General features: G+C 49.6%; 5 protein-coding genes across 5 annotated transcripts; 2 read left to right on the forward strand and 3 right to left on the reverse strand.

Annotated features, from left to right (window-relative positions):
* Positions 1-500: 500 nt before the first annotated feature.
* On the reverse strand, positions 501-1,616 carry FMAN_15493 (uncharacterized protein; the record flags this gene model as incomplete). Its single annotated transcript, XM_041826309.1, has 1 exon — positions 501-1,616. One exon carries the CDS (start codon positions 1,614-1,616, stop codon positions 501-503), a length of 1,116 nt encoding a protein of 371 aa, XP_041691584.1.
* Positions 1,617-2,226: 610 nt separating this feature from the next.
* Positions 2,227-2,476, reverse strand: FMAN_15494 (uncharacterized protein; the record flags this gene model as incomplete). Its single annotated transcript, XM_041826310.1, has 2 exons — positions 2,227-2,233; positions 2,295-2,476. The coding sequence occupies 2 exons, from the start codon at positions 2,474-2,476 to the stop codon at positions 2,227-2,229; spliced, it is 189 nt and encodes a 62-aa protein (XP_041691585.1).
* A 2,360-nt stretch (positions 2,477-4,836) lies between these two features.
* Positions 4,837-5,351, forward strand: FMAN_15495 (uncharacterized protein; the record flags this gene model as incomplete). The annotated part of the gene is made up of 2 exons (XM_041826312.1): positions 4,837-5,004; positions 5,058-5,351. 2 exons carry the CDS (start codon positions 4,837-4,839, stop codon positions 5,349-5,351), a joined length of 462 nt encoding a protein of 153 aa, XP_041691586.1.
* An 876-nt stretch (positions 5,352-6,227) lies between these two features.
* Positions 6,228-7,378, forward strand: FMAN_15496 (uncharacterized protein; the record flags this gene model as incomplete). Its single annotated transcript, XM_041826313.1, has 5 exons — positions 6,228-6,280; positions 6,392-6,691; positions 6,739-6,809; positions 6,858-7,147; positions 7,199-7,378. 5 exons carry the CDS (start codon positions 6,228-6,230, stop codon positions 7,376-7,378), a joined length of 894 nt encoding a protein of 297 aa, XP_041691587.1.
* Positions 7,379-9,633: 2,255 nt separating this feature from the next.
* On the reverse strand, positions 9,634-11,107 carry FMAN_15497 (uncharacterized protein; the record flags this gene model as incomplete). Its single annotated transcript, XM_041826314.1, has 2 exons — positions 9,634-10,543; positions 10,590-11,107. 2 exons carry the CDS (start codon positions 11,105-11,107, stop codon positions 9,634-9,636), a joined length of 1,428 nt encoding a protein of 475 aa, XP_041691588.1.
* Between the last annotated feature and the right edge of the window lie 5 nt (positions 11,108-11,112).

Genomic DNA, 11,112 nt, shown 5'->3' on the forward strand with positions numbered 1-11,112 from the left:
CGAGTGGTGACCCAATGTAGACAGGTACAATGTTCGTACTGCCCGGGGCATTTTTGTATACCAGCCCACCCCGACGGGTTTCCCTATAATACTAGCCCGTATTTATTTCTATACTAATTGCTCGAGACCGGTAAGGTATGTCTACCAATCGAAGCACGTCGCCGTACTAGGACGTTTGTACTGGGTGCATGATGTACCTGTACATGATTCTATGCATACTAGGCGGATAGGGCATACCAATCCCGTTCGACTAATTCGATTTCCGTACGGATCACCACTCGACTGGTTCAGACAACGGTCGAGTGTTAGCAGTAGGTGTCGCTACCGTACGCAGAGTCTAAGTGAGTTGCATACGCCCGCCATAAATAGGATCACGATAGGATAAGAAACGAGTGCATCCTTTTGTGAATTGTGGCTAGATCGTAAAGTCATCATTCGACAGTGGTTGAAGAATCGTTTCAAATATGTATTATTAGCTTACTTAAACTCATAGTCCCCCATCAGCTACGCCTTCGCTGCCGACGCCTCGGCGACGACCATGTAAATTTAGCTATATCACCCTGATTGCTGCTTCGCGACCGTCTCCTCGCTTTCGTGTCCTGAATCTGCGAATGAGGCCTCAATGGCTGTACAGCCGTCGCTTCTGATTTCGAGCGTGATCTTGATTGGAATATTTTAGGTTCAACAGCTATCCTGGAGACGTCTCGACGCGTCGCAATACGTGGACTGCGACGGGGTCCTCCAAGCATTGCCTGAGCGTCATCCTGGGGCAAACTGCTAGCGGCGGGATGTTCGGGTTCTGCCTGCGTCTCTGTGGCTTTTGACTGGACCCTTGTGTTGGCCAACCTGCATTCCCGGACGTCAAACCTCACCCTTTTTGGGCTTTGTCCCTCCGGGGACCCTTCATCGGCATTTCGCCTCCTCTTTGTCCTCGTCCTTCCATTAGACCCAGGCCTTGAAGCTTTAGACAGGTTCACCTCAGACTCAATCAGGGGAACCTGGTCCAGAACCCATTGCACAAGGATACGGTGACGAGCAGCATCTCTCTTCGCTTCATCGTAGTCGAATGTGGCCCGAACAAATTGCACAATGAGATGCGATCGTCTTCGAGCCTGTTCCAATCGTCGCTTTGCGGCAAGCAATTCCTCCGCGCCATGTTTCAACATCGCTATTCGCTTTGCCTTGGGAATATGCAAACGTTTTGGGTCTTCCTGAGTCAACACATATATTCGTTTCGCTTTAGAYTCTATYCTCTGCACGGCCTTCATGGCTTGGTCCTTTTCTGTCTCGCGCTCCATTCCAGATGCATCGGTCTGCACAAACTCTTTTGTCTCGTGGGGTCTTAGGATATTCTCATCGACGAGCTCCTGCCACAGCTTGTCGTGCTCTGGCTCTAGGCGTTCGATGTCGCYGGTGTGCTTGTCAAGCCACCAATACTCGTAATTGAGGTACTCGATCCATGTCGTTAGCTTGTCCTGTTTCTTGGGGTCTTCGTCGAGCTCGAATGGTGGCGTGAAGTCGTGGCGCGCAAGCCGGCGCTTCACTGCTTCGGCATAGTGGCGGAACCCTCGGCAGCCGCTTCCCTGTAAGCGTTTCGCCGCCTTTCGCGCTCCCATTGTACGTCTTCCCATTGCGATTCAAGGCATGATGGGTTCGCATCGATCTCAGCCAGGCGCTTCGCAGTAGCTTCCTTCTTCTCCGCATCAGCTTGCTTCCTGGACTCTCGTGGTAATATGTATTTCTGCCACTCGACTAACCCGATGCAATCTTGCTGTATTATATACTTCTGCCGTTCGACGTACGCTGGGAAACCACCATCGTCATCCTCGCGGCCACGATTGTCGTTTTGCCACTTGCGGAAGTCTCGCCACCTCTGCAACTGTTTCTGGAATATGCCTGGAGGGATAGTGGGCTAATATTTACTTGCCAAGGCCGTAATGTCTCGGCGTAGCTATCCAAGTCCCGGAACAGATCCTGGATAAGGTCGATGGGGTATAATGGGCGGCCACCTTCATCGACGAGCCCATGGTAAGCCTCGATTTCGGGTCTCGTCCCGTAGACCTGTGGGTCGAACGGTGGCGTAGCGGACTCCGATCGCTCGACGGATCTTGGTTCAAGGCATAACGAAAAGCTATTGTCGGCCGGTACTCGACGTAGGCGCGCATCGAGGTCGTCGAGATCGAGTGGGCGAGAACAAGCCGTGGGGTTCTGGGCTAGGCCTCGTTCTTAGGCCCTACGTTGTCATTAGCGGAGATCGTGAAGGACGAGCGTTGAGCAGGTGGGAGAGAACTCACTTCAGTCTCTCGGCGAGACGGCTGCGTTCATCCTTGGACAGCTTGTCCCATCCGTCGACAGGAAGTTCATAACCGCCATCGGGACAACGATGTTTCGTCATGAACTGGCCAAGCTCGGCATCGCTCATAGCGGCGATTTCATCAACGGACAATGTCGCTGTTGCCCGTTTTGTGGAAGCCATGTTGCCATCGATCATGGATGAAATGTAAAGCTGAAGATGAGGGGTACAGGTGACTGACTGTTTTGTTGACGACACTTGGCTGGATTGAAACCTCAGGCAGCCAAATTGAAGAGCCCTTGGATGTGAAGCAGGCACGGTGTGAACATCAGTACATTGAGCCTCTACATAAATACAGGGGTGATAGTTGTTGAAGGTGCCTGAGGCACCTACCTTGTATATCAGCCGGACCACTCGGCCCGAGAGCTTAGTTAGCCACAGTCAATACACACACATCCCCCTCAACAGGAAACGGCTGCAAATTTTCAACCCCCATGGAAAGCAAATAGTGGGTCGTGTCGTGTCTGCCTGTGCTACTGCAGTCATCCTTAAATTATGTTGCGGAACTCTCAAAAGCCAACAACTCCGTCATTGATTGAGCACGGAGCAAGGCGGGGTTATGAGACATATAGAATTGAAACACGGAACAAGCTCGAATACGAGGTGTCAATCATGACCTGACCAGACGCCAGGAATCAAGAGGAGCTGAAAAGTCAAGCTAAGCAGTCCATCCTGCTCCACGCTTCAATGTTCCTTTTTACAGTCTAGATCGGCCCGCCCCGGTATAGATCGCCTAGTAGCCGATAAGAGCTACGGTAGGTCCATGACGTGACGATGGACAACTTTATTGCCAGCCCCCACTGTTGCTGCCTTGGCCGTTTGGACGAAAACGACTTTGTGTTTGTTCAAAAGTGATGCGACCAGTACAGCTGCATATTAAAATATGGCCAGAATAAAAGCAGATGATAAGAAGCCCTTTGCAACGTCGCATTCGTGACACCCCACCTCGCAAAACGCGCGGCTTTGAGCAAAGATCTGCGCTGAATGATTTGGTACGCGGACTGATAGGGAAATTGGAGCAGCCTATCCGCGTTTACTTCTTAAATAGTGTGCAAGAGAGCTGCTAATACGAGGCACACCAAATTCTTCGGGTTCAAAGATCCACGCCAGTCGACGTCTCTCAACACACCCTCATAAGCTAGTTGCCGCGTCTCGATCTCGAGCGGATTAACAAACGTAGCTGGAACATAATTCTAAAAACAACAAATGTCCATACCTGAGTAAGCGGGCCCAAGAAAACGCCCGCTAGATTCAGTACTCGGACGGAATGCGCAAGCCACGAACTCAAATGATTTCTGGGATGAAGAGTTTTCGCTAAAATAGTTAGCCGCTGCACCCTGGACCGAGGAAAGTGCGCTAATACAAGGAATGGTATCCTAAACTGAGAAGCATTGCTCAAGGTGGAAAGCCGACTTTGCCGATTTCGAGGCACGTGTGTATTTAGCTGGGCCAGAATCCAGACAGTGAATATCAACAAGTTCGGAAGCAACGGTATATTCATTTCAGAGGCATCTCGGGCACATGGACAAGTTGGCAAGATCCGTATCAAATCCACGCCCAAGGGGCCTGTAAGGGAACTTAATCATGGCCACTTTTCATCTCAAACATGGAGTTGAGAGAGCAGCCCGGTCAGGTCGGGAAATCTGTGGCGCTCATCGCCTCGACGCATGTCGCATGCACGGTTTTGTGTAATGGCAAATTTCAGTCCACCGTTTCAAGGAGTCGGTATTAATTTCCAGTTTTGCTAAGTAGATTGACCTAGAGCTACCGGTAACGGTGAGATAGGTCTGACTAGTACGTAGTCTACTTGAAGTCAGTTTCAATCCAGTAAAGCGGAACTTCCTTCCCTCTTTATCATTAGATAAATATGTTCGTAGGCACGGTTCTATGTTAGTCTAACTAGACAAACTCCCTTTCTATTCATGATACGTTCTATGTTGAATTGGTAAATGCCTTCGCGTTATGTTTGCCGCTGCCTTGCACTTTGGCCTACTATATGGAATGCGCGATTTCCATAGGACTGTGCGCTCTCTAGCTATAGAGTACACTGATCCTAGACCCTAGACCACAGACCTCTGAATTATTGAGCTTTACGAGACGAGCGACCCGGCTACTCGGCCCCTGTCGATACACCCTAAAATGGCAGGTGATAACCTAAAATAACGTAGAGTGTAGATAAATCGGGTGAGGGCAATCTAATAAGAATGGAACGATCTCATCCACGCTTTGCCACATCAAGCTGTCTCCGCGCTCACGACCTCACGCCTTCTGTTAGTCTTTACCTCGTTTTCTTCTCTCGTCGGTCATTTCAACCGTACAATTGAGTAAGGATAAAGTCCAGTCTGTTTCATTGCCTGCCTTATATTGTAAGGATGGATGCACGCCTGTCGGGGCGAGAGGCAAAGCAAACTTTGTTTCCTCCCATCAAACGGCAACCAAGTTCATGGGCGACAAGCATTGCTGGGGCGCTACTTCTGCTCGTTATGTTGGGATGGAGTCAGAGATTTATACACTCCTTCTTTCGATCCTCGCCTAGCAGTTCCAGTTTTCCACTCTCCCACGAACCTCTGTGGGACTCTCTTCACGAAGTCGACAGTTCGGTTCTTCTGAATGACCTCAAGAAAAGTTATCTACCATTAGCCTGCATCGAGGTAGGAACTAAATTGAGAATTTGCGATCACAGCACTGATGAAGATTCTTGCAGAACCCCGGCCCAAACAGGCTCGACTGTCCATCTGCTATCGCAGCTTGGTCGGGTTTCACCGACGATGATGGGAATGTTACGATCGATGCTGGTACATGCCGCTCGACTACCTACGGCAACTGCCAGGCAGTAGTGTGCGCTCCCAAGGCCCGGGTAGTAGCACCCCTCGAGCAAATGCGCGGTCCTATGTGGACGCACATAACAGCTAGGTGTGTATCTGGAGGGGCAGGGGGAGTTTGGTTCAATGAAGATTTGGAAATGATGATTGAGCTTCGACGACCGCAGGATCATTAAAGGCGAGGATCTGTAACGTATCGTAGCGACGTGTTGCGGAGTATTCGCATTCACAGGGCGGTTTGTTGCGTAGTCCTCATACTTGAAATGAAAGCTACTCTCAAGTCCGTAAATAGCTCTTATTGCCGAATTTGAAGCCAGCCGATATCTGCGCACGACCTATCACAAAATAATCGGGAACGTGATGCACCGCTTCGTTGAGGATGATATTGACACGAATGTACCCCGATCTAAATTCTCAACTTATATTCGAGGGACTTGTCATCAACGACAAAGATAATCATTATGATTGAGTCGGATGTATCTCGGTGTCATTTATTGTTGAGACCGTATGACTAAGGTGGTCCGACCCGCTGGTGGCTGGGATATGGACATCATAAGGAGTCATGCTTCTTACAAACACATGCTCGACAGAGCACGAAAGATGTGGCATGAGCCATCATGAGCGCTTTTCGGACAGTTTCGACACGAGGCGCCAAAGCGGATGCATGTATCCGAACAGTCTGTGAGCGGACTGCGTCGCCGGCAACATTACCGGTTGCTTTGGCGGTTGCAGGCTCTCCAATACCTTTTGAGTCGGCCTACGGCGATGTTACTTTTCAATCTTCGATATGTGGAACATCGGCATTCGGTGAGTGATGCGTGGTCTCTTTTTCTTCCTCCTATGCCCTTTCTCGATATGTCGTTTCTTTGAACTGCGTTCATGTGAAGTATCCTAAACTAACATTATATAGTCCTGGGCTTTGCTGTTGACGGGCGTGTCTTGTAAATACGCTGGCTCGCTTTCCGAAAAGAAAGATCCACTTTGAGACGAGCGCATTGGCTCATATTCTGACCATTGGCCTGGTACTTGGGACTTTTCCTCAATTTTTCAAAATGCATGAAACACAGACTTTCGAACAAAGAGCTATCTATTTGGTTGGGAGGAAGTGATTTAACAGGAATTAGCTTGGCCACATGGTGATCTGACGGTACTGGAAGCTTGCGTTTTCCTTTTTGCCCCAGTCTCTCATCCATGTTGCCTTGCTGACACTGCGCAGACATCTTGAGGAGCAGCCAACTCAACAATTTAACCAAAGTATCATCAAAGAAAAGAAGAGAAGATACCAAGGTATCGTGAAAACCAAGATCGAAGACCTTGTATTCGCGCCTGACAATTCATCTTGCAACGGCAACATTGAGTGTAAAAAAGTCGATAAACTCAAATGTATGTTTGAAAAAGAGGGCTGCGATCGAATTAATCCTCGAAATCCTATCCTGGGAGAAGTCTCTGAGGAGATATTCGTGACTGCTTTAAGACTATCAAAGTTAGCACCGGAGGATATTCAACGTGAAGAGCCGCCTATGCTCTATCTACCTCCTGAAGCTCATATTCGTTGCGCTGAAGGACGAAGTCGCACCAACGCTGTCTTGGAATCCGTCGATTAGGAAATTGGTGGACAATTGAGCTGTACACTAGTAAGCGTTACGATTTCTCATTCATTGCCAGACACTCACAGACAACAGAACTTGAACAAGACGTTTTTGATACAATTTCCGAGAATTATGTCAACGAAGGGTCACTTTCTGACGGCCGCATATATGCAAAAATCGTTTATTACCATTCTCGGGATCCTTTAAACGAGGCGAAATGGCGGGTAAGGTTGAGTGAGCACAAATCTTTCACGTGCAAGAAACTTATAGAACATGCCTGTTTGGGATCTCCTTTACTGAAAGTGATCTTTCAGATACCAAGTATGCATGATCAGTTGGAGCTTGGAACATGGCATAAAATAATTGGTGCGAAATGTGACGAGGTAAGCCTCAATTCTTTTCAGTCTAACGAACCCAAGTCTGACACAAATTAGGAATTTGCTCGTTATCTACACTTCTTGCATGGGATCAAAGGAAATGCTGCATTACGTCGACCCCGAAGACGTACAGGAAGTTTAGGCGCGAGTGCCTGGCGTTTCGCGAGAGGACCACTGTCATGTGGCTACAGCCATCATGAGTGGCAAAGTTTCCAAAAGATTACAAGACGACGCTGAGAGATTTCAAATCACGGAGCGATTGAAAGGCACCAAATATCTCATTGCGTCAATTTATACCTTACAGAAAAACTATAAGTATTGTCGGCTGTGCATACCCTAAAAAAAACTTATTTGTGGCAAAGGATGACATGAGTTTAGTGCCCAAATGATCGCGTACGAAGCTTTTGAGGCTCAGACGCGTCTAGGCCCGGGTGAACGTTTCTTCGAGAAAATGAGATAGTTACTTATATCTTTCTATTATGCCGGATATAGTCGAGTTATCGGGGAAAAGTCCTCTTCTTGACGGTAAAGAGTCCGACGAAGCCACTCGTTTAGCACCGTAAAACCCGGACTATACGGCGGCGATCAGAGCGCTAGAAGATACACGCCCGCCATACGAATTTAAGTACGACGATGTCAGATTGGAGGCTGCAGTGAATGCTTTAATCCGGGGGTTTGAGCTAGTGACTGAACGGCAAATAGAGAAGCACGAATCAGCATTCACAACGACTGGGTCTGGCGAACCCATTGCTAGAAGGTGCGGTCTACAGTATTCAGGCGCTTATATGCAACACAGGCTTTACTTCAATTTATCAGAATTTTCACATCCAACTGCAGAGTCTACAGATACCACATCGCTGTTCGTCCGGAAATCAGTATTCCATGCACTTTGGAGGCTCAGCGAGCTACCAGAACGGGATCAGTCAACGCCACAAATGTCTCCCACTCTACCTACGTCGACAACAGCCAATTTTGATGGCGAGAGTAACAACGAATTAATGCTAGATCGAGAAGAGTCGCCTACATTCCCCCTAAAAACGGAGCTCTTACTAAAAAAGTCGAACACGGGATCCTATGGTCGACCATAGCCATTTGTGAGGCAGCTGACAACACGACAACTCACAAAGGCACGAAAAAAGTCGTTACGAAAAGGGAAACCAAAGAAAGCTAAAGAAAAGCCAAGAAGCACAAAATTGATTGAGCAGCGAATCTTTGAGGTCTAGGAAATCCCGATCATTCCAAGCTTAACACTGAACGACATTCGTTCGTTGGCGATGGGCGCAAATATGAAGATACTGGCAGGAGCAGGAAGAGGATGGAATGAGCGCATCTGAGATAATTCAAGTAAACGAGTGACTTATTTCTTGGTGGAGCTACATACAAATTCAAGGTATCTAATTTACTCCCCCAGTCAGCCGACCCTTTGCCCGGCCACTCTAACCCCCCGTACTTGACGCACAGGCACCTACAATGGTAAGGAATGGTCAGTCTCTAGACCCTACCCAAATAGCGTTTTCATGCGAACAGACAGCTCCGAGAGTACAAGGTACAGAACAGGAGTAGCGACAGGTCAGTAAAATTCGAAATAACTAAATATGGTTGATTGACTTCTCACCGTACACATCTTGCCCTCGTTCATGAGGCCGTGCTTGTCCGGCCGGGTCTAATAAACTTTTGACTAATTCATAGCTGAGACTCTTAGGGCGATATCTCGACCCGACCCTTATATGCCTCGTCAAAGTTCCGATCCTTCCGAAATGACATGTGCGCGACGCACGACTAGCAGACATACTGTAGTAGCCAACCAAAAGAGCACTTGAAATAACGATCGGTTGATCCTGGTTCTGAGAAGACGGCTGCAAAGGTCGGACATGCAGTATCTGCGCTACGAGAAGGGCAGCGAGTCATTTGGGGCCTATGCGTCGGGGTTGGAGGTAACTGAGGGCCCAGAAAGTCGCGCAGCTGAGGACTACTAGTCTTGTTCGGCGCCGAAGTTACAGAGGTCGGTCGAGGCAGCGATGGGCTACAGGCGAGGATGATGATGAGGGTACGATGGCCCTCAGTTGTCAAGCGGCATAATGCCGCAAATGTCGTCTAAGCAGCTGAGGCTGCGGATGTCGGTCGTACGGGAAAATCAAATAAGGAATGGTTCATCTTGCGCTGTCGGATGGCGCCGTGATACTGCTTCGCCGCGGCGGTCGCTGTACCCTCGAGGTTCGAGAGGTTCTGGCCGGCACGTCTCGCAGCTCGCGCTCTGTTCCTCCAGTATGTATAAATGTGTCACAGCTGTGTGAGATCATCGGTCCACCAACGCTTTGCGTATGGAGACGGTTTGGCTCTCGGTGTCAAGGTCTGGACAGCTTCTGAGAACGCCATCATCAGTCTGTCCGTCTTCTGCTGCACCGTGTTTCCCGCTGGCCTGTCCCTTAGTGTGTTCGCTATCCTGAATTGATCTCCTTCCAGGGTGCATTCTTGAACAGAAGCCTTTCTTCCTACTTCGGCGCCGGAACTGAGATGTCGAACACCGTCTTTATCGTGCGATGATCTGATCCGTGCTCCGTACCATGTATCCCACATTTGATATCCGCATTTGGAAGCTCCTCGGAAGCAAGGATCAAGTCAATCGTTGTTTCGTAGTCTCCGCTTTGCCATGTCTTTGTGCCCCACCGGAGAAGGCCCCGAAGCATGAAATTGTTCATCGAATCGATGATCGGATCTGCCTCGCCTTGTCTTGCCGCCGCTATATCGTCTCCTCCCCACATCTGGTCGTGTCGATTGAAGTCGCCAGCAATCACCACATCCACCACTCTCCCTGATCTTCGCCTCACTTCCGTGATGGCCCTACCAAGCTTACTGCATATGCCCTGTAGAGCTTCGGCATCTCCATCCGGGACGTAGACAGACGCCGTGAAGACCAGACGCTCCGGCAGCTGAATAACCGCTGCCGTCACATCTGGGGACTCTACTGACACCTGTTCCGCTTCCACCTCTTTGTTCACCCAAAGCATACTCTGGATCACCCATCTACCTTCTCTCTCCGCTGTCGGCACCATCTTGACCCATCCGTGATGCCCCATCGGCACCGTCAATAGCTTTCCTTGCATCCGTCGTGCTTGGGGTTCTTGGATGGCCACTACCGTCGCATCCTGAATATTCTTGTCGTTCATCAGGCTCTCGTGTACCGGCCCTTGCTTTCTTACATTCAGTTGAAACAATCGGAATCCGTTATTCATGCTGTGATGGATATAGTTTCTGACAATTTCTGCTGTTTGACTCATGAGGGCCGCCGCATGGGACGCATCTCGGGACCGCTTCCGCGCATCTGCTATGATGGTGACCTTCTCGCGCACACCTGACGCAGACTTGCGGTCGGTCGCACTGGCAAGCTTTGTGGCTCGTAATCTGTTGGCAGTTATAGCATTGATTTGGGCGTTCACGGCGTTCAGACACTCTTGCAGTGCCAGCCTCTCCTCCAGCCACGAAGAATCCTTCGCCGATGAATCGTCTAGCTTCCGAACGCTTCTTGAGGTATACGACCATCGAGCCATACGCTTTGGGAATATCTCTCTTGCTGAGCCATGCTATCTTTGCAACCTCGGTGTCGTTCTCTCGGCCAAGAGTCTCGGCGGCTTCTGTCCGAATTTCGTTTATCTCGTTCAGCACCGCGGTGCGACTGACATTGTCCACCTTGATCGGGTAGAGGTCATCTCCTAGGACACGAGTCCCTCGGGCTAGTTTTGTCTCTGCGATTCGTTTCACAGCCTCATGTTCGCTTTCGTCCCTGCAGCTAATCCTGATGCGGTGGGGGTTCTTTGGGTCTTTCGTCACGGCCCTACATCGCCAAGTGGGATTATCCAGTTCGGCGCGCACTTCGTTCTCCACTGTCGCTCTGACCAGCCCAGCCGAGGGCCTGGYATTCTCATCTTCTATTCGCGAAGTGTCAATCGTGCAGTAGAGCGTGTCCATAGGGA

The sequence above is a fragment of the Fusarium mangiferae genome, assembly GCF_900044065.1.
Source record: "Fusarium mangiferae strain MRC7560 genome assembly, contig: FMAN_scaffold041, whole genome shotgun sequence".
Lineage (NCBI taxonomy): Eukaryota > Fungi > Ascomycota > Sordariomycetes > Hypocreales > Nectriaceae > Fusarium > Fusarium mangiferae.